We start from the raw sequence: 23159 nt of genomic DNA, 5'->3' as shown, positions 1-23159 counted from the left end.
TTTGTGTTATTTACTTACACGCACAATTCAGGTACAGACAATTTTATTTGTCATCGTCTTGGCTTCCCTCCCCCATCCATATCTGAGAAAGGTAATATTTTCAGTCAGGCAACTCTGTTTGATCGAACAGTATTTACCTGGACATAGTGACTGCTACACTGTGGTAAACAAGGCTAGCCACTTTGGGAAGATGGTTTTTGTTGGAGATTATTTGCCTGCTGTGCTGCCTTAAGAAATAAAACAATTTCCTTAACCGTACTTTGCAGCACCATAATGGATAAAAGCCAAAAGAGAAAAAAAAAATCCAGGAACCTGTTACTTCAGTTGGGGATGGCATGACTACTACGCTGTTTCAAGGAAATAAAGTATTGTGTTCTAACACTGCTCTGGGTGGGAACACAGTGGTTAAAATGCACTAAGGGGCACACTATGTTCTAAAGTTCCACTGTTTCAGCACCTACTGAAATCAATGGCAAAGCCTGCATATGGTACAAAAATAGCTTCCCTGACCATAAGAACCACTGCTGCCTGGGTAAGTCTGTCCACCCTGTAAAGAAACAGGAACCTATTAATTCTTTTGTATTAAAAACAGCATGACTTATGCTGTTCCAAGAAGGAAAATGTTGTCTCTTAACACTGGTCTGGAAGGTACCACAACGGGTAAAAAAACAAACAAACTCAAATACACCCAAAACTGGGGGCACAATTTATTTAAAAATTCCACTGCTTCTGATATCAATAGCAAAACCCACATTGGGTACAAAGAAAGTTTACCTTTCCGTAAGTAATGCTGACACTGGGGGATCCTTCTCCGACCTGTATAAAAGAAAAAAAAATACTTCTTTTTTGTTGGAGATTGTTTGCCTATTGTACTGTGTTAAGAAATGAAACAATTGCCTTCTAACACTGCTCTTTGGGGCACCATAATGGATAAAAGCCAAGGGTAGAGGACACAATGTGTTTCAAAATTCCACTGCTTCTACCCTACTGAAATCAATAGCAAAGCCCATATCAGGCATAAAGATTTATAAGTACTGCTGCCACCTGAGGAACATTGCCTGTTCTGTGAAAAAACAAGAAACTGGTTACTACTACTCTCTTTTTCCATAAAGAATTGTGTGACTACAGCATTGTTGCTAGAAAAGAACCCCTTGCATTCTAACACTGCACTCAGCATGAAAACCAAAAGATGAACCCTGTAAAGAAAACATTTATTTCCTTGAAAGGGAATTTATCTATTGAATATTGTAGTGTTTGCATAAAGGACCTCTACCACTATTTGCCTATGTGTGGGAATGGTCATAGGAGGAAGAAGACCCCACAAAGCCTGTGTCCACACTAGAAAGTAGTATACTTGTTACTCCAAATGGCCTCCCAATGGTCCCCACAAACTTTAGAGGAATCCATTAGGGGAAATAAAGATGGTGATTTTAAGGAAGGGAAATAATAAATCACTCTAGAGCAGGGGTTGTCAACTGGGGGTACACGTACCCCTGGGGGCACTTTGAAATGTTGTAGTGGCACATGGGGGTGGGGATGCACTGCCACCACCCTGCGACACTGCCTCACAGGAGCAGGGTCGGGGTGGGGTGAGAGCTGGGCCACACAGATGCTGTGCTGCTGCTGCTTACCACGCTCCCCCGGGGATACAGTTATTAAAAAGGGGGCCACTGGGGTATACTTATTAAAAAAGGTTGAAAATCCCTGCTGTAGAGATCTCTGGCACTTGCACTGTGGAATTGAACAATGGATACCAAATCTGGGGGCATAACCTGTTCCAAAATTATACTGCCTTTGCTTCCACCGGAGTCAACAGCAAAGCCAATATTAGGCATACAAGTGGACCTTAAGAATCATTGCTGCCTCAGTAACTTTGCCCATTACACAAAACTGAAAGCTGTTACTTCTTTTTTTTTAAAATCTCGAATGGCTTGACTGCTATGTTGTTTCACGAACAGAAGCGATTGCTTTCTAACACTGTTCTGGGAGGCACCACAATAAATAAAAATTATTGGGGGAAAAAATTGTTTTAAAATTTCACTGTTTCTGCACCTATTGAAATCAATGGCACAGCTTTTGTTGGGTACAAAGATAGCTTACCGGATTATAAGAACCACTGTTTCCACCCTATAAAAAAAGAGAAAACCATTACTTGTTTGTTTATTAGTGACTACCCTACTACTATGCTGTTTCAAGAACATAAAACATTGCCTTCTAATGCTATCCTGGGAGGCACAAGAATTGGAGAAATAAATATGGGGGAGTTCCACCTCCCCCCCCCACTCCAAAAAAACTAGTTCCATTGTCTCTAAGCCTACTGAAGTGAAGGAGAAAGTACCTACTGGGTATAAAGATAGTTTACCTGACCATAGGAAATGCTGCCACCTTGGTAACTTTGTCCACCCTGGAGAAACAAAAAATCCAGGAACCTGTTACTTCAATTGGGGATGGCATGACTACTACGCTGTTTCAAGGAAATAAATTGTTGCATTCTAACACTGCTCTGGGTGGCAATACAGTGGGCAACAAGTGTGTGAAATGGGCCCTATTCGATTTGGATTCAGCCCAAATCAGGGACAGTGATTCGATTCGTTGATCGATCAGATCATTGCCCGATTCGATTTGGCCAAATCCGAATCTCAAGATTTGATGCTGATTCAGAGAATCAGCGATTTGGCCATAGACACAGCTTTAAATGTTTTTTCTACATACTTCGAGGTACCAGGTGCAGCTCATGAATGCTGCGATGGTGGGGCAGATGGAGCGACCCAAGGAGTACAGGGGCGCCCCTGTGTGCTTGGTGGCAAACCTGGAAGTAGGCTGGAAATACTTCTGGTTCACTTCTGGGTCCACTGCCGAGTGCGCTGGGTGGCCCCCTGCACTCCCCTGGCTTGGCAGTCAGCCATGGGGAGACCCCAGGTGCCCCCCCAGAACTAGAAGGCATCAGTCACCGAGCCAGAGGGGTGTGGGGAGGTCCCCCAGAGTGCTCCCCAGTGGACCCAGAAGTGGACAGGAAGTGCTTCTGGTCCACTTCTGGGTCTGCTGCTGAGCGCACTGGGGACCCCACTGTGTTCCTGTGGCATGCTCGATCCACCCCACCATCACAGCATTCACAAGCTGCCTTGTACCTTGAGGTATGTAGAAAAAAAACATTTAAAGCTGTGTCTATGGTTGAATTGTCGAATCTTTCCAAATCTCTGTGAATTGATCTGGAGGGTTTCAATTTGGAGAGATTAAAGGGTCTCCTGATTCGATTTGGAGATTCGGCCACCGAATCAGGTCAAATCTTCACTGAATTGAATCAGCAACCAAAGCTTCACACAGCCCTAGTAAAAAGCATTAGGGGGCACACTTTCTTCTAAAATCCCATTGTTTTAGCACCTACTGAAATCAACACACACACTTGACTTGTCATCTGAAAAATCTTCTAAATAGTGGGTGCATCTACATGTTTCATTAATTCTGAGCAATAAACTCCAGGGTAGTTTCAGCTGGAGTAAACCAGTCCCAGGCACAGTGTCTACACGTGCACCTGGGACACCAGCAATTTGACCTGGGTTGAAGCAGTATATGCCAGGGCTGCTCAGACCCAGGCTTCCAGTGGCATTGTTGGGCAGTGGAGGGGCTGGCTGGAGCACAAGGGTGCTGAAAGTGCAGAGCCATGTGTCCAGGTGGCAGGCAGGAGTCTGGCCCTCAGTTGGATCAGTTGACTGTGGGCAATTTACACCCATGGTCTGCATCTATACATATATTTAATTGCAGTAAATTACCACAGTGTAAGATAGCACTGTCCCCAATAGTACTATTTTACTGCAGTAGTTATTAGTTTACTGTGGCCTAATAGCATTACACATATGCTTTACTTACTAATTAGCTTTACTTCACAGCTAATTAGTTTACTCTGCAGTTAAGCGAATGTGCGGCCACGGCCACTGGTCTACACATGCTATTAGTGCAAAGCAATAATCTCTGGCACATATCACACTGGAGTTTATTGCTCCCAAGAGCGCTGTCTTTACATGTGTACCCAGGACTACAGCTTGTTGAACCAAGTTGGAGCAGCCCTGGCTGGCAGAGGGCACAGGGGGTCAGTCTGCCAGCCCAGAGCTGCTCTGACCCAGCTCAATGTGCTGTGGAAGGGCTAGCTTGGGCATGAGAGTGCTCCAGTGTGGGACTAGCCAGCAGGCAGTCCTTCACTGAAGCACCCTTCTGCCCCAGCCAGCCTGGTCCCTGTCTACCCATGTGCTGCAGTGGAGCAGTTTCCTTCACTGCAGATAGTACACGTATATACAAGTATTAGCCGGTGGCGGAGTAAATTAGTTTACTTTGGCCTAATAAGATCCCATATACAGATGCTGACATTTTACTGTGGAGCTAATTAATCAACTGTACAGAAAATGTCTCATGTAGATGCACCCACTGTGTAGCACTAAAGGCCAAATCATCAGCTGCTATAAATGAGACTAATAGAGTTTTACCGGTTCTGTTAGCAGAAGCAGGCCTAAATGGTACAAAGCATGTTGAGGACACTAAAGAATAGGGATGCAGAGATTTTCACGTTCATGGTTACTGAACACAACTGCATGATTTCATATTATTTACTAGAAAGCAGAGACTAGTGTCATACAACCACAGACATCTCCTAGCTCTTTATACACCATCCATTTTTTCAGGGAAAACACACTCAGCTATTCCCATTGTGATAAATAAACATTCACTGACACCGGTGATGGTATAAAAACACTAATACAGTGAAGAAAGAAAACTTACTTGGACATAGACTTGGTATCCAGAACCGCTCAAGCTCTGAAAAATAAAAAATCATTCAGTGTGCTCCATTTATGGCACATGGAGGAAAGGACCAATGAGTATTTCCTTTTTTGGGAGAGTAAAGGAGGGGTTGGCACGCACTCTGTGCTACTTTTAGCACCCAATGTTGGGAAAAAGCTTTTGTGAGGGATACCTTCAAAGTAAAAATATATTGGATATAGTGGTGGACTGGATGTTCAGCTGTGGCTGACATTCTCAACAGGGGAGGGAAAGCAGACTGCCTGGGACCAGCTGGTCCCAGGTTAATGCAGAGAAGCTGATTTTTGGGGCTCAGCTTATTACTGCCAGCCACCCCTACTTGTCAGAACATAGTGAGCTACAGCCAGGGTGCCACCTCTTTCCAGCCACAACCTCTCCTCACCTGCTTTATGGCACCCTGCATCTACACCAACTATAAGGGCAGAGCAGATCCTGCACAACACAGAGCTCTACCTTGCCTTGATGTGAATTATACAAGGTTAGCGAGGGGCTTTCTGGCACCCTTTCCTTTACTGCATATCTACATAATGGAACAAGCTGACTAGAGAACATTGTATCCAGTGCGACTTTCAGCTGCAGTTCCATAACACCTTTAGATGGCATTGAAACCTATTCCACTTTCAGGCAAATCACTCTCACACTAGTTCTGCTATTATCAGGGACTGCCTAGCACAGCTGGAGCAAGAGGGTAAGGTGAGGAAAAGCAAGCACAATATTTGTCCGTACAATGGCAATATTGTTAGAACAAAATATAAAAGTGAAAGTGTGTTTACCTGTGGGTAGGTCTGACGCTGTAAATGAAACCAGAAAGCTTTGATTATATAGTACAATGACTATTTAGATAGAAAATAGTTTCTGTAAAAGAAACATATACCTTTTGGATGGATGGATACACCAAGACAGTGAGCATATCACATGTTATCTCTCTTCACTACACCACCCTACACTGCAAAATGGTTTAAGTTGGTATTTTGAAAACTAAAGTATTCTGGATGCCTTTCCAGGTAGTCTTGGATACACACTAAAAATCTTGCCAACTATTTTTTCCAAATGAAAAAACATTATGTTAATTTGAATGGCAACTAGAAATATAGAAACCCGTATCCTACTATAAGAAGACATAAGGGCTGATACAATGCCCATCTGTATCTATGAGAGTCCTCTCATTGCATATAAGCTAATTGCAGGAGGAAGAGAACATTTCATGGCTTGGGCTCCAGACATTCAGTCTCCTTCATTTGTGAGGAACTTGAGATATATCATAGTGCCATGCTCAGAACATAAGAAACACAAGGTGGACTGTGCAATGTGAGCAAATTAGTTAAGCACTTCAAGGCATGATATGAAAAGTGAGGCATCATTTATATGACTCTGGATAAGTGATATACATGAAGACCCTTAATATCAGTACAAATATATCTTCAGTTATTTAACTATGCCCTTTCTCTGTGCATAATTGTGTCAATAATATAAACTCCCCACCCTTCCCGCACAATACCTAGGGCGTGTCTACAAGTGGGTTTACTCTAGAGTGCCCAGTGGGTTTACTCTAGAGTATTCCCTGCCCAGCTGGAGGCTCACTGCTAACTGCCCCTGCTGGTGGATCAGGGCAGGGGGCTGGGACCTGCCAGTCCCCTGCAGCTCTTTCCAAGCCTCTTGCCCCTGATTGGGGAGCCAGGGCTGGGAGCTCCAGGTGCTGGGGCACAGGGACATTGTCCCTGCCCAGGCTCAGGTGATGGAGCCTGCCCCAGCAGCAGATAGCTCCCGGGGTCAAGGAGCAATCTCCCAGTCCTGTCAGGAGACAGTTGTCTCCTGGCCCTGTGCTCCTTGCCAGCCCCTGGGCTAGAACCCAGGGGCTGCAGGGGGCCTGCAATTGAGGCACAGGGTTGGGAAAAATCTGTAGGGCTAGGACCTGCCCCTGACTGGGACAGTTCCTGGTGAGATCCAGCCTATGCTGCACTGTCCCTGAAATGGGACAGCCCCCAGCCAACTCCAGGCTGCACATGCAGACTTCCCCAAGCAGTCCAAACTTCTAACTCTGTTTCCAGATCACAGTTGGAGAGCTGGAGCTGGGATCAAGCTTCCAGCCCCTGCTCTATAATCATGGACCAGGAAGCTGGGAGCTCCTTGATGCTGAGGCAGGGGGACATTGTTCCTGCCTGGGCTATGGTGGCAGAGCCTGCCCTAGTAGCAGGCAGTGTCTGGGGGCAGGGAGCAATCTCCCACCCCCTGCTGCCCAGCTGCAAATTTGCTCCTGGTCAGCCATCTACACGTGCTGTACAGTACAGTACTTACTTGCCAGTTAATTTGCTACTTGCATTTGCAGGTAGTAAATTAACTACCAAGTAGAGGAAATTACTGTACAGTAAGGGTCAGCATGTGTAGACAATGATGCTTACTATACAGTAATTAGCTGTACTGCACAGTAAAGTATCTTGTGTACAGGCACCCCTAAAGTAGTATCTCTCTCTTAACAGGTAAGCAGATTGGTTGTTCAGAAGGCCTTTGGTGCAAAATTCTAAGTGCTGAGGAAATAACTGTGCTTACCTCAGCTGGATAGGGACCGCTTTCGGCATAGGATGTTATCTGTTAAAGAACCAGAGATAAGTAATTTTGTCACAAGTGGGTTTATTTAAATGGTTTCAGAAAAAGAAACCTCTCTGTCCTTACAAGCTTTGGGGAATAATAATTATTAGCATTCTACAACACTTCAATTTAAATACATTAGTTTCAAAATATGCTACAGAAAACAGTAAGGGTTATTATCTCAATTTTACACATAGAGGAATTCAAGCACAACAAGGTAAGTGACTTGGCACAAGGCAACATAATGAATCAGTGGCAGAACCATGCCTCCCCATATACCCACTGGCTTATACAGCCTTCTTGGCATGGAAAGCCAAAAGAAGATGCACACTCCACTCTGCATCTCTTCATTCATTCTCATTCTATAGCAAGGTTTATATGAGAGTGTCCTGACAATGAACATAAACTGAAGAGCAATGTTTTTTTCCATAGCATTATTTTTCTGGGGAAAATATGTATGTTTATTTTGACTGAAAATAGTCCACTTCCTTTGAAGGAGTAATTACTGAGATTTTATCACATATGGAAAAAAATTATTGAGAGGCTGAAATGGGCCATTTGTTTTTAAAAATAAGGTCCCCTTACTTCTGGAAGAAGCAGAAAACTGAGATAACTAAATTTCTTGCAAAAGTGTGGTTGATGAGGTCTGACATCACTAATAAATTTGACAGCAAGGATGTGAATAGCCTGGGTTTGAATATTTTCAAGGCATAGTAACCCATTCACACTGCAGCCTCCCTGTGCTTTGACTACTAATGGTCAATACCAAGGGCCAGATTCATCTGTAATAACAATTTTGTTGATTTCATTGGCTTTGCACCAATGAATCATGAATCATTTTTTTTGTAACAATAATGATATAATCTATCTGTTATTAACATCAATAATTGTATACTGTCCATCAGCATCTTAGAAAGCCCTTTGGAAGGTTTGTAATTATATTACTCTATTTACAGTAAAATCCAGTCATAAAAAATTCTGTCATAATACAGCCACTGAGCCTGATGCATTTGAAAACTAGTAAGCTAAGCATTCAGTTACTGAGATACAATATGGGATAAAAATCTGATCCAGTGCCTCAACTGTATAAACTGGTACAATTCCACTGAAATTAAAGGAGATGTGCTAATGTACCTTTGTTAAGGAACTGATTCCATAAATTCAACAAAGAATAAGCACTTACCTTAACAGAGGTTTCTTTGCTGCCAGAAGGGACAGACTATAAAAAATATAGGAACCATTTATTTACTTAGGAAGCGTTTGTCAACATTAATTCAGCACCATTTTATAGGAGTGATTTAAAGCTAATAAAGGGGCCTGAAGTGCTGAACTAAGCAATATTTGAAGAAAAGGAAATGTGTGAAAAACACACATAATAGGTAAATGGGAGCAGAAGAAATCCTCCCCACCTCCCTCAACAGAACTTTTGTATTTACACAGAACTAATTTAGCGTTAAAAGAAAATTTCTAATAGTTGAAGTAATAGATATAAGGTGGATTTTCTGATACAGCAAAATCACTAGTTGAAATGGAAGATAAAAGTAATATATTGAAATAAAATTGATCATAATTCCTTTGATCAAAACTGGAAGAGAATAAGGACAGAACAATAAAATACCATAGAAGGAGAACCAGATGGAAGTAACGAAATCCCCAATATGAACAGAAATGTTATTATGAGTTTCCAATAAATTTATAGGAACTGCCCTCCTTACTAGTTTAAGCATACCTTTCTATATGGAACAGCTAGAGCAAAAGCTTTATGAAAATGTTACTTTTGAATTCTCAGCACCACCACAGGCAGCACTGTCTTTCTGGTGAAAATGATAATCAAAATAGAAAACATCTATATCTATTGCAACCACTTGCAGAATACATATTAGGTCTCGGCTTAACAAAGAAAGGAATTTGGTATTCAAAGATGGAATCATATAATGTCCAATAGTCACAGCACTCATTTGCTGAAATGTATCCATGCTAGTAAGACAAGGTTCTTTTGGTAAATCTGATATATTTTATTAGATCAACTCACATAGTTGGAAAAATTCTGCTTAGCAAGCTTTTGGATTTAAATACCCTTTATCAGGCTGTACTCCATGCTAGTAATACTTTGAGGGTCCTCACACCCTCTTATCCTCATGCCTTCCCATGAATTCTCTCAGTGTGGCAAAATTTGGGGCTACCTGTTACTTTCTGAATAGCATCAGCTGTTGGAAACCTAAATATAAAGAAGAAAGTGTCCTTACATGACCATAGGAAATGCCACTGTTGAATGAAGATCCATCCTGTTAACAAAAGACAAAACCAATTACTTCCTTATATGATGATTTGTTTCAATAAGATACCACTTCAGGAAATGAACCCTATCTGGAATTTTTGTTTTGTGGAGTGGATGATTAGAGAAAATGCCTACATTAGATTCTGATTTCAATTAAATCTGAATAAATCCAGGCTAATTTCTCTGAGTTATGTGAAGCTCATCTGAATTTACTCCAAGATAACTGAAATCAAAATTTTCCAGCATTTCACCACCTTACAATATTTGTAAGTTTGACTACAAAAGAACATAATACATTTAAAAGTATATATTCATATACATTTACACTTAAAAAAATGCCTGAGCATGAAGGCCAATAAATAAGTAGATTAATTGCAACTAACTACAGGCTTAATATTAAACATGTACTTAAGTATTTTCCTGGCTCAGGGCTTTAATTTTCAACAGCACAAGAAAATAGGCCACCTTTCTTGTGTTTTTTTTCTACTTGTTTCAAGAGGTTTTAAAGTAGAAAATAACTGATGTAATGTTTATGAATAATTACAACATAGAGGGAAAAATGAAAGTTGACAATATACATTTTTTCTAGATTGTTTAAATAAACACTAAATCAATACAGCAATAAGTGGATGCTAGTGTGCAAATTATTCATCTATGCAAAAGGAACTTCCCAAAGGGAAGAAGGATTACACTGAAAAATAGGTATGATACGTTACATACACTGAGATGATTATCTAAAGCAGGTTGTACTTGGATAGTAGGCAGGAAGTGGGCATGTAGGATGTATACCTGGGAATGGAATCTAACATTATGATTAAAACATGAATGTAACCATAAGGGGTGGCTATACATGTGCTCAGGGGTGGGCGACAGGGGCATTTGAAAAACACTAATTAAAACACTCCAGTGTCACATGTATTCAGCATCCCACATTTAAAAAAGCTGGCATTTTGAAATGTGGGAGGCTGAATACATGAGACACTGCAGCACTCTGGAGCATTCTAGTTAGATTAATCAAGTCTGCTCTGATGCATTCTAATCAGAACGTTTGAAGCATGTGTATAGGCACCAAAGGTTGTTAACATTTCAGAGCTCTAAGAAATCAAGGGATGACAGAGCGGGCTGGTTAGTGATTAGTAGCATACCATCCTTCAACACTGTAAGCTGAGACCATTTCATTCCAGGCATTGGCTAGCTTTACATATTTATTCAGGATAACACAGCCCTGTAGTATAACTGCTGCAACAAGTCTAATACAATTCACAACCAAGTGCTGAGTTGTTAATCAACATCTGGGGACAAAACAAAAAAACCCCAAACAAATCCCTAAACTTACCCCTCGACAGCCATATATTCCATATACACCAGCAGCCCCACCCTGTAAAGGAACAGAAGCCAGTAAATTTATTACTAATTATTTAAGGAAGGTAACCTGAGTACAAAGAACCTGACTTGTGTCTTGGCCCTATATAGGCCCTATAGTGACCAAGGAAAGAAAAAATCTTTGCATTTTCCTCCCAGCACTGTATTCACATTAAAGTCAGGCACATTTTGGTCCTAAACATACAAATTAATCCATAACTGTCACAGAAATATTTCTGACAAATTTATTTCTGATAGATTTTATAAATGAATAGGCAAAAAAATTGTAGAAGAACTTCAGCGTTGACAAATGAAAGGTAATGCGTCTGTGGAAAATAACCCCAACTATACATGCTTTAACTGTAGGCAGTTCTGGTTTCTACATCTCAAAGACAATGTAGCAGAATCAGAAAAGGTACAGAGAAAGGCAACCAAAATGATCAGTGGTATGGAACAGTTGCCATATCAGAAGACTAAAAATGTCAGGACTCTTCAGTTTGTAAAGGAGAAGGCTAAGGGGGATATGATCAATGTCTATAAAATCATGAAGAGTGTGGACCAGGTGAACAGGGAACTATTGTTCACCAACTCCCAGAATAGTAGAGCAAGGGGACACCTACTGAAATTAGTAGGAGACAGGTTAAAAAGTAACAAGGGAAAGTATTTTTTTTACACAACACATAATTAACTTGTGGAATTCATTGCCAGAGGAAGTGGTGGAGGCACACAGAATAGCCAGTTTCAAAAAGGAACTAGACAAATTCATGGATGATAGGTCTATTAATAGTTGTTGAACAGAATGGTTGGAGATTTTTCCACTGGCATCTCTAAACCAAAAATGGCAGATGCCAGGGAGGATAATGGATAGGGAAAGATCACTCTAGATCTATCCAATTCAATGCTCTCCCTCTAGTACCCACTTCTGCCACTGTCAGAGACAGGCTACTGAGCTAGAAGGACCATTGGTCCGACCCAGTGTGGCACTTTTTATGTTCTTATTGAAATTACTTTTCAGAAAACTTGCAGTGCAAACATCATTATCATCTGCTAAGGTATATAGATCAAAGTAGAAACTGAACAGAAATGGAAATTTAATTGATCTCTACCATCATTATCTAAGTGAATGAAAACATTAAGATGCATTATGCATTAATGCTAAGTGACTTGTATTTTAGAGTCCATAACCTTGTGTGTTTTATTAATAATGCAAGTCACGATCTTCTTTCAAAACAAAGGTAAATTTTGATAACTAATTTTATTTGTTTCTCAACTTAACCCAAAATGTGCATAGAAATGAATTGTACTTATTCCAAATATTGAGTAAATGAATGTTTCAGATGTTCCCACATTTCCCAGGCTCAGTGCTGTGAAGTGTTAAGCATTCCCAGTAATTCCCACACTGAAGTGGAAACTGAGGTTAGTCAGCACTAGAACTATAGGAAGAACTGATACTTTGGTTTGCTTGCAGCACTGGAGAAAAAGGTCAGCTGCAGTTCACTCAAAGAAAAGGTTTTTTTGAAATTTTTTGTGGGTAAACTGGCAAAACAAACAAACTAATTAGGTTGAGCAAAACATTTCTTTCAACCTGATATGAAAAGCTTTGTTTAATTTTGAAGTCTTTTTTTGATTTTTAAAAAATAAAATCGAAATAGATTTTGAAATGAAGTCATTTTGAATTTTTTAAAAAAAATTGTTTTGAAAATTTCAAAAATTAAAAGTTGGCTTTTCTGGACTACTTGCCCCTATTTCTCCTTCTCCCACCCCAAGAAGTTAAGTCACAACTGACTTGAATTCCCTAAATGTTTTAATCAAATTGAATTGATTTTTGCCGAAAGCTTTTCACTTAAAACATTTTGTGCAGCTCTACTGCATCTTGTAGGACTACACCCTAAAGTTCTAGTTAACTGAATTTATATTCTAAGATTTTAACTCAGCTGTGTCTCTTTTACAGCAAGGAATGAAAACTGAAGTGGCCATACTTGTTATAGAGATATGGAAGCTGAATACTGAAGGCAGTAGGGAATCAGAGCACACAGACTGTGCTATGCCAGAGTTTATCAACATTTCTAGGAATTAACTGTGCTACATTCCTGCTGTCCATCTTGCTGACACTACTCTATTTCTATATGTATGTTTTGCTATAGAAGAAAAGCTGCTACATTACCAACCAACTGCATTAGTGATAAACATCTGAATTAAATGATTTACCCTGGGACTAGACTATATAAAGATATGAAGAGTGCTTACTGGACCACATCCACCTCCTCTTACTGGGTAAACTACTCCATCCTAAAGGAAAAAAGAAATTAATTACTGTCATGTAAAACTGGTTGGTAAAACACAAGAAAAGACATCTGCCTTTTACAGGACCCAGAATCTAAACCGCTATCTAACTGGCAAGATGTATATACATAGATTGGGGATAAGTATGTATGGACATTTTCATGTCTGTGGTACATATATGTGATATGATTGCACGGAACAATTCCATCTCTGTAGGAAAACATTAGTCCCCCTTCTGTTTCAGTATCATTTTATCTTTGGTGATGTAGCCCTTTGAGAAACACCTTACAACAAAAGTAGGGAACTAATCTTCTACTTGATCAGTAACTCAAAGTTGCATGGTGGGAGGGGAAAACATTTAAGCACCTTGAAGAAAGAATACTTACTTGGGGACGACTACCACTGCTCTGTGAGGAAATATATATAGTCTGTAAAGAAATACAAAGAAATAATTTATTTTCTAAAAGGAATTTCTAAGCTTAGCTACCATTACAAACATCTTTGTAGGGGTGAATGACAAGACAAGGTCCTGCATTCCACTGTGCTTCTTGATTCTCTTGCCCTATAGCACTGAAGCAATTCACTTCCTTCAATTCCAGTCTGAAGGGAATCTTTTAAAATAAAAATAAACTATAGATATGCAAGTGACACTTTAAGCTCACAACACAGAAGGTATAATTTTACTGGGGAAACAATTTGGTTTGTTGGAATGATATTGAAAATGAAAAATAGCTCATGTCACCCAGTCCTAGAGGAAGTCTTATGAAGGGTAAGATACCCAAATAGTTATAGAAATTGTACACTCTCCCTTCAGGCAAGTGAACCGACATTCACTTTTGATTCCAGAACTGCAGCCACATGCCTAGTGGCCCAGACCAAGAGCTGGGGGACTGCTACAGCACGCCTCCCTACTTGTCTGGAGCAGATTGGGGTAAGACTAGCTTGCCCACCATGCAAGGAGGGGTTTACTGGGGAGGTGAAAAGCATCCCAGGATGCTGGGGAACTATGAGTTAACTTGAATCTGAAGGGGATCTGGGACAGAAGTTCAATAAACCAATTTAACCCAAATCAGATAAGGCTGAAACTACATCCATCCAGGTTTATCTTAAACTGGTTTTGGCCATTTTGAAAGCAGTTTATATGCATCAAACTTCTGTTGTGTTACAGATTTGAACCAGTTTCCGATTACTTATACCAGTTTATGTGTAATTTCTGGCCCTAGCCCAGGAGTCAAGATTAAGATAATTAGATTTCCCAGAAATGTCAAGAGAAGAGAAAAATCAATACAAAAGCAATCTTTTCTCATGCAACTTAGATGGCTATGCATACTGCAAAGGACTACAGATGAGAGAGGCTGAAAAGCAAGAGAGCATGTTTTCTTGGGCAAAGGAAGAAAAAAGGGTTGTAGCATTTTAATTTCTTTATGCATCTTTGTGAGCTAGTAAGATTTCCCATGTCAAAATCCAGGGAAAATGTCCATGCACAAGCCATACTAATGTTAACCCAAACTTCAGTTTATACGCGTGGTAAAAAGAGAGATAAAATAGAAACATTATAGCTTGGAACTGAAAATTAAGAAAATCAGTATTTTCTATATAATGGTGTTCTAAAAATGCCTGTCCAGAAGAAGGCATAAAAACTAAATATAAATGCAAATATTTATAAATACAAATATAAATATAAAGTTTATTTTTAAAAGGCAAACTGGAAGTAACAGGGATGAAGTATATGAAGTGAAAACTGCTCTCAAATAACATAATAATAAATACATTAAGTTTATCTTTAATTTAACTCAGTTGAAGCCAATATAAATAAAACAGACATATTTGACCCTAGAAATATAAAAGGGCTATCTTCATTTAGTAAGGAAATTTAAAAGCAAATATCATTGTGTCAGAACCAAAAACCCACACGAAACTATAAATTATTTAGAGGTAGAAATTGATTACTAACTCAGATACAACTACAGTGACAGTTTAAAAAGGCCAATAGGAATAGGCAATGAAATAAATTATAAAAGTAATCTACATTTAGTGCACTGGAGATAAAGTTGGAAATATTATTGTATTATGGGAATTTCAGAGTTTTGCAAATGACAGAAAAGTGAAAATGATTAGAAACACATGTGAAACTTCTATTTTTATGGTCCATGTTGAATGCAATATAAAAGCAACCAGAATAATAATGATGTTTAGTTAGATATTTAGTATTATTTAAATTTTAATAATTCCAGATATCATGAAAAGCACAAATAGAAAATATTGTGAAAGAGTCCGCATAATGCTTGATTAAAAAAACCTAAGGTGGCAAAGTTCACTTTGATTGTATAGATGGGGTATGAAGTAAAGTGTTAAGTTTTAGATCCAGTAGGGTTACTACTGCCACGAGTCAGTAACTCTATGGTATTCCTGGACTTATTGGCAGAGACATATTGTTTCACTGAAGTTAGTATAACTCTTCCTCTATAATTTTGGGTACTTCAACACCCTATAACTAGTTTTCCTGGAGCATAATTACAACTAAAGGGCAGTTATGGCACTTACCTGGCTGCCTGAGCTACCACTTGAAGAGGAACCAGAGGATCCACCCTAAAAACAAGGGAGAAGCCAACTGGTTATTTTTTTTAGAGTACTAGTTTTATATAACTACTTGTTTCAGGAAAAAAAGCCCTACTTGGCTGAATAGAAGGATACAAGAGGGAAGAGGGAGCCTCTTAAGGGGAGCCTCTTTCCTCAATTAAGGACATTTGGGGGAGGGGTTATTTCATCCCACAACCTACACTATTAAAAAGTTTGGTGACAGAGATTTTAAAAAAACAAACAATGTAGACACTACAAACTGGTGTAAATTAGCATAACTCTACTGACCTCAATAGAGCTATGCCACCTTACACTGGGTGAGGATTCAGCCTCATATATTAATGACCAGCATTCAGGAGCAAGACTGAACTTGTAAGTTCTTCTGCGAGTAACAGACTAAGCACCCCTCAAAGTTACTGTATATGGATACTTAATGATACAATTATGCAAACATTGGAAAATAAGAAGAGTATAGCATGGCTACTGGGGCAAAAAGAGGAAGAGAAAACTTTTTCATGAAGATGGAATGGATAATTTCTTAATAAAATTCAAATATTTTCTTTAGTTTTATATAGACTTCATTGTATACTACTATATAAGGAAGAATTCGGAGTATTTTAGAAAAGTGATCCTGGTTGAACTAAAAGTAGTGAAGGAATCATTATGGTTGGAAAATGAATGCAGAGAAAATAAGTTAACAAAAGAAAGTTAGTCTAGGTTACCTAACCTAACACAGGAAACACCTCTATTGTATACCAACAGCAAGGACAAATAGCCAGCCAAGAAGTTTATGAATTTTGTTTACTTCAAGGTAAATACTAAGTAAAAGGAATAAACTGAGCAATAATTTGGGTAAAGCATGCAATACAGGATGTTTTTGATATAACACTTAAAACTGTGAATGATTTTTTTGACATTTGTGAATAGGAAGCAATGAATCAATGAGCTCTAGAGGAAGTATGCTTACCTGAATACATTTACCACTGCTTGAGTAAGTCCCTCCAGTCTGTTAGAAAGAAATACAGTTAAATGACTTGTGGAAACACCAAACCAGGTTGTGCCTGTTCCAACACTTCGTGCTTAATAATGATCTGATTGAAGAGCTTATACGGTATCTCAATCCTGATATACTCAATTTTGAGCACAAAGCTGAGGGCATGACATCTTTCTAGTGAAGGAGTTTAAATTAAAGCCTGACTGTGGCTCCAGAATGACTGGACTACAGTTTATGAGGAGTTAAGGGAAAGGATGATTCTAAAAACTTGAGATGATGGGACGACTGGGGCAGTCTACATTAAAAACCAAACAACATTGATAAAAATACCTATACCATTTATATTCAGGGTGTGATTTTACTTGAAATATTTCCACAACAAAAATAATAAATCAAGTACAGTTTTTAAAAAAATGTTCAGACACTAAAAGACACTTTAGGAAATTGCAGAAAAATGGTTCTCACCTGTTTACATGCCACTATCACAGTGTTTGCGGACTATGAAAAAGAAGAAACTAGTTATTGTCTTCTTAAAGATTATATTTCAACACTTCATTTTTTAGGAAGTAACCCACATTTATCTGGTGAAGCAAGGGACCAGAGAAAGATGTTAATTCTTGGTTAGATCATTATTTGATGCAAATTAGCATAGCTCCATTGAATTCAATGCAGCAACACTGATTTACAATATCAGTCCTCTTTTTTCTTTTTTCATTTTACCTACCTGTACTATGGCCAAGTTTAATAAGAGGAGCTCTTTGAAAATAAAAGATGATAGCTATTATTTCCATCATTCTGATACTATAAAAGCATAAGTCTGTCTGTCTGTCTGTTTGTCCATAGCGCTTTATTCAGCCAATCAGAGTGCTCCAAGTGTGGGGAAGTGCCACCATGATTCCGAAGCCGTGCTGGGGACCAGGAGGTTGGGGGAGGCTCCCTGCAAGAGGCAGAACAGCGGCAGCATGGGGCATCCCCCCTTCCCCTGTCATTCTTGACAGGCAATTGGCTAGTACTAATATATTAACTCCTGAAAACATCACTAGAGCCTGATGGGCTGGGTAGCAGTGGAGGACAAAGATTATATGGGCTTTATGCCTCTTTGATCACCTAACTGAAATTTGCTGTCTCTACTATACCTCATATCCTGTGCATTGGTTAGGATGATTAGATCCTCTGAATCTCATTTTTTTCACCTGTTGGATGGGATATTAGTATTTATCATACAAAATTCCTCCAATTATTGTGAGGACTGAGTATATAAGGTAAAATTTTCCAAAACATTCATTGATTTCATCTGGCTCAGTTGACGAGTGTCTAACCAAAAGACCTCAGATGGGGACTAGTCTCATATTATAATTTAACTTACCACATTCATGTCTAATACTCAGAACACAATATGCTTAAAACATACCTTCTTCTTACTTCTTGCTGTGACATTCCGGGACTCTGAATTCCTTGGAGAAAGAGTTTTGCTCTCTATTCCAGCCCAAAAATTTTCAAGGTCTTTTACAAAAGTTGCACTGAAAAGAGAATAAAACCAGTATGATTTAATCTATTTAGCAATATATATTTCAGCTTATCAATATAAGGGACAAACTCATAAAATTATCTCTAAACAAAGAAAATATGCTTTAGTTTTGGATGTTTGAAAATGTAAGTTTCTTTGTATAAACAGGAATCATACAGCAGCTTTCAGGAAAAAGATGTCAGAGTAAGGCTTGAAGAAGATTACATTATTTTTGGTAACACTTTTATTCTATGATTTCTATTGCAACCTCTAACATCATTTGAAAGTTCAACCAAACAGACATTTAGAAGAAGCAGAAGGATAGCTGCTTGAAGAAACGTTGACTCCTGAGGTCTAGCTGCTCAAATAGCCATTGTGTTTGGAGGTAACTTAATTAATTCTCCCCATTCATGGGGAATCACTTCATGACTGAGGGAATGGATTTTATGGAAGCTTGTAGAGGAGCTAATCACAGATTCATAGAAAAACAGGGTTAGAAGAAACCTCAGGAGCTCATCTACTGGTAGTCTGACCAACTGCCTGCTCAAGGCAGGATGATTTCTTTCCGACTCATCCCAACCAAGTTAGTATGACCTGCAGTACTGCACTGTACAACCCACCTGTGTATTTCTGCCCTTCCTGTAATGTCTTAAGGGAATTAAAGTTTAGATGGCTTTCCTGATTTAAAAAATTTAATATCTGAGCTATTTCAAATCACTACTGGCCAGTTGTTGACATATATAGAGAGAACTGAGATGCTGGGGGTTTTTTTGTCAATCAAAGGTTTTTAAAATTATAACAAACAACAGCACAAACTTTGGTGCCTCTTTTGCAGCAGCCGATAAGATGTAAAGTGATGTTTAAAATTAGTCTTCAAGGATTTCAATTTCAATTTATTTTCCCATGCTCAAGATAAAAATAACTAAACTGTAATCATTTTCATTCTAGTGTTAGGAGCAGAGCCAAAGCCCACTGCAGTTAATGAAAAAGCTTCACTAATGCACAAGAATACTTACATGTGCATAGCTGCTTATATTCATAAGGAATAGGGCCTTAAAGTGTAAAAGCTGGTTTCTGAGCAAAGGTTCACTGGCAGTCCTATTGATTTAGTGGGACTACTTGTATACATAAAAAGCTGCATGACTGGAACTGATATACAACATTCATTTTGCATAGAGTTAAATTAAAATGTTAATCGCTTTATCATTGTCGCAGGGCACTTCAGTACCCTGCTCCTATAAAGGGGTACAGGTGCCGGTTGCCAGGGCAACCGCAGTTGGTCAGCTGACCGGAAGGGGCTAGGGCCTGACCGATATATATAATCCAGGCTGAGGCCAGAGAGGCAGTTCCCCACTTGCAGCCAAGGAAGAAGGAGCTCTGCTGGAGTAAGCAGAGTAGGGAAGCCTGATGGGCTGAGCAGCTTCTGTTCAAGGATATTGGGTGGAGAAAGCCCTGGTAGGGATTTGAATGACGGTTAGCCAGATGGCTTAGAGTTTATGTTGTAGTCCAGGGGCTTGAGTTTTCTGTTTGTAATTTTATAAGACTGGAGGACTGGGTGAGGCTAATAGGGGTTGGAGGAGGCCTCATAGGGGCTCCATGGTAGTGTGGGGACCCCGGTGCCAGAGAGGGTGCAGCATTCAGGGGTGCACTGACCCCAGCCCTGAGAAGGGGCATAGAGGATTGGGGGCCAGGTAAGGCCAAGGCTGCCTGAGCCCGACAGGAACTTGTAAACCCAAGGAGGGGATTTGGGGGCCAGGCATGGCTACAGCCACCTGAGCCCCAATTGAGAGAAGGCCCCGGAGTGGGCACGGTCACGAGAGAAAGGCCTAGCGCGTATTGGCGAGAGCACAGGCAACCGCGAGAGAGGCCAGGGAGCGTCCGTGGGAAGTGTGGGCAACTGCGAGAAAAGAAAGGCCAGGGAACGTCTGTGAGGGCATGGGGCAACCGTGAGAGAAGCCAGGGAATGCCTGTGAGGTGCAGGCCCTAAGGCAAGCCAGAGAGTGTCTGTGAGGGCGCGGGCAATTGCAAGACAAGCCAGGGGGCACCTGTAAGGGCGCGGCAAGGGATCGACCATACAACGTCTGGTACATCTGTGAGGCTTGGGGCGTGGTACGAGGGTGGTAGGAGCCACGCATAGCCCGTAAGGTTGGGGTGCCTCAGGTCAGTCAATACAGAACAGGGGCCAGGATACACCAGAGCACCGTGTCCAAAGGGACAAAAAGGCAGCCTCCCTTATAAAATACCTAACATCAAAGACGTGGCAGGCGAGAACGAGGGTGCTTTATCTCAGACTTGGCACAGTAGGGGGCGTTCAGAGAGATCACTGCCACTCCTAGGACCCTGCTCCGTGACAATCATATTGATACAATGGTATATTCATGGGACACTTCAGTATGGTTCCATTGACTTTTCAGTCTTATATGCCTATTTTATTCTCTGTCTCTCGTGTAGAATGTGTATACTCTCTCTCATATAGATCAATAGATACAGTGGTAATCTATAGCAATATATGAAAGAAAAAAATACAGTAGCAACATTATTTATTATTATGTATCTATCTGGGTATCTAACTGGACTTTTTTTCTTTCATAGCCTGCAATAGATTATGATTGTATCAATATGATACACATACATACATGAGATATATAGCTATATCTCATATAAATGTGAGAGCGAGCATGTACATGTGTGACAGCTTATATTAGTCATATAAGTCTTAAAGTTCAATGGAACTGTATTAAAAAGTCCTATGACTATAAAATAAAAAAGAAAAATCAGACATACCTAAATCGAACATCCTTAGCTTTGGAAGGGGCAACCCAAATTGTTGTAACTTTGTTCTTCACATCTGAGTTTATATGACTTACAGCTGAATTCTGTAATACAAAAAAATCACATAAAAATTGAAAATATTTTGATTGTATATATTTGTTTCTATAAGCAAAGGAATTTGGCTACAACATCCTTGCATTTGCATGTGTTATGTGATACTATGTGACAAAGTTCAAAACTTTGGATTTGACTCATTCAGAAGACACGTGTATTGGTTAAGGAAAAGAGTACATTTCTTTTGATAGATATTGTTACTTTATCACTTCAGCATAGAAAAATGCTTGCTTTTTTACTGGTATCAGTAAAAAATGTAAAGGTTAACCAAGTTAAAATCACTCCTCTGAAAGAACAAGCACATACCGAAACATTATTACAACTAAGGCCTTGTGTGTTCGGATCTGTAATTTTAAAAGTGCCAACAGGAGCATCTCCATCAACTTCCCGAGCCTGTAGAAGAAATCCTTGAAAACCGGACTTATCATTTCCATGTAATGTCACTGGGGAGAAAAGATGTTTGGAGAAACGTAAGTTTCAAACTCTGTGGAAGCAAATGAAATATTTAACACATTTTGCAAACCTCATACCATCCATCTGCATGTACAGTAATGCCCGATTCACTTTTATACTATTTTTAAATGTCACATTTTTATTACAGTTTTTCTTAGCTACAGGGAGAAGGACAAGGAAGAAAAAAAACAAAGCAACATAGGCATATGCACTTATATGACATATTACTACACATGTTTGTGAAGTAATTAAAAAGATGATTATAGACAACCTTAAAATAGAATTCTGCTCTGCAAAGTGACTGTACAATTGGAAACATCCTATTCATCTGATCTGTTCCAAGTGTTTGCAGTCTTACAAGCTGTACTGATAAGAAAACTTTTCTGCTGCTTCTTTCTGTTAGGTCTGCCTGGTAGAAGACAGATTTCAGGAGGAATCTGAATTTAGAAAGAGTCAGGAAAGAACAGTGGCTTTTGAGGCCAGCTCAGGAAGGCAAAGGAATGGTATAGGAGAATGGCAAAGTAGTTACAGGAGAAGTAATAAATGGTATGCTGTTGGTGGACAGAAGAAGAGAGGAGGAGCAAGGAACAGAATTCTTTAAGGCCTTGAAGATAAGCCCACAAAGCTTGGGGCAGTGGAAATGAAAGAGCCACTGGAAGAATTCAGGAAGGGTGTGGCCAAAGGAATAAGAAAGGAAGGGGATTTTACTAACAGCAAAGGTTCATAGCATATTTTGCTGTAAACATTCTTCCAAACATTCACAATCTGCTTGTCATTTTGTTGCTAAGAACTGCTTTAAAATTAACCATCACTTTTCAGTGTCCCACTTCTGCCACCTTTGAGCAGCTATTAGCAAACCTTATTAAAACACCATGGATTCCAGGTACAAAAGGCCATATATTCCTCTGTTTCTATGTTGTCACCCATATAGTGTTTCTCATGAAAGTGCTCTCGTCTCAACTCCCAACTAGTCCCTTGGGAATCAAGAAATATACCAGGTCAGAAGCTATTCTGTGCAGTATGTTCCATTTAAGTTGCTTGGGTTGCACAGTGGAAAATGGAGAGATTGTAACTTCCCTCCACACAAACTGATGGCCTTAATGGGGTAACATGAACTGGGGGTTAGGGCAACTTAGGGTCATAGGATTATTTTAGAAGCCTTCAGGAGGAAGATTTCTTTAGAAGCAGAGGGTCCCACAGACCAGTGGTACTACTATTATTTTGAGTTTTGAGTTCCTTGTACCTTCAGAGGGCATAAGTCTCACCCCTGTTCTGCTTCAATTACACCAGGTATAAGGGGTAGAGTCCCTTTCTGGGGACCCAATTCTAAGCCCCCACTATAGGGGCTGGGCCAAGACTAAGACTAGGGAAAGGAGGGATGTAAAAAGACTCAAGTGCTGTGAATTATTGAGTCTTGAGAG

At 39.7% G+C, this 23159-nt stretch overlaps 1 protein-coding gene across 1 annotated transcript in view; it reads right to left on the bottom strand.

The window, feature by feature from the left end:
* Positions 1 to 23159, bottom strand: part of LOC149863729 (uncharacterized) — an 80468-nt gene that overhangs the window by 44127 nt on the left and 13182 nt on the right. The window contains exons 5-21 of the mRNA XM_090050075.1: positions 21592 to 21728; positions 21184 to 21275; positions 18304 to 18412; positions 17358 to 17390; positions 16866 to 16904; positions 15863 to 15907; positions 13705 to 13746; positions 13283 to 13324; positions 11010 to 11051; positions 9642 to 9680; positions 8579 to 8614; positions 7357 to 7395; positions 5583 to 5600; positions 4771 to 4806; positions 2363 to 2404; positions 2101 to 2127; positions 775 to 816 (exon numbers count right to left, since the gene is read on the bottom strand). Coding sequence (XP_089906201.1) covers positions 775 to 816; positions 2101 to 2127; positions 2363 to 2404; positions 4771 to 4806; positions 5583 to 5600; positions 7357 to 7395; positions 8579 to 8614; positions 9642 to 9680; positions 11010 to 11051; positions 13283 to 13324; positions 13705 to 13746; positions 15863 to 15907; positions 16866 to 16904; positions 17358 to 17390; positions 18304 to 18412; positions 21184 to 21275; positions 21592 to 21728 — 860 coding nt within the window. The remainder of the gene's footprint in view (positions 1 to 774; positions 817 to 2100; positions 2128 to 2362; positions 2405 to 4770; positions 4807 to 5582; positions 5601 to 7356; positions 7396 to 8578; positions 8615 to 9641; positions 9681 to 11009; positions 11052 to 13282; positions 13325 to 13704; positions 13747 to 15862; positions 15908 to 16865; positions 16905 to 17357; positions 17391 to 18303; positions 18413 to 21183; positions 21276 to 21591; positions 21729 to 23159) is intronic.

Source organism: Crocodylus siamensis, chromosome 5, assembly GCF_052110815.1.
Source record: "Crocodylus siamensis isolate JL-2025a chromosome 5, ASM5211081v1, whole genome shotgun sequence".
Classification (NCBI taxonomy): domain Eukaryota; kingdom Metazoa; phylum Chordata; order Crocodylia; family Crocodylidae; genus Crocodylus; species Crocodylus siamensis.
The sequence above is the reverse complement of the archived record's forward strand: the minus strand, read 5'-3'. Positions and strand labels throughout refer to the sequence as shown.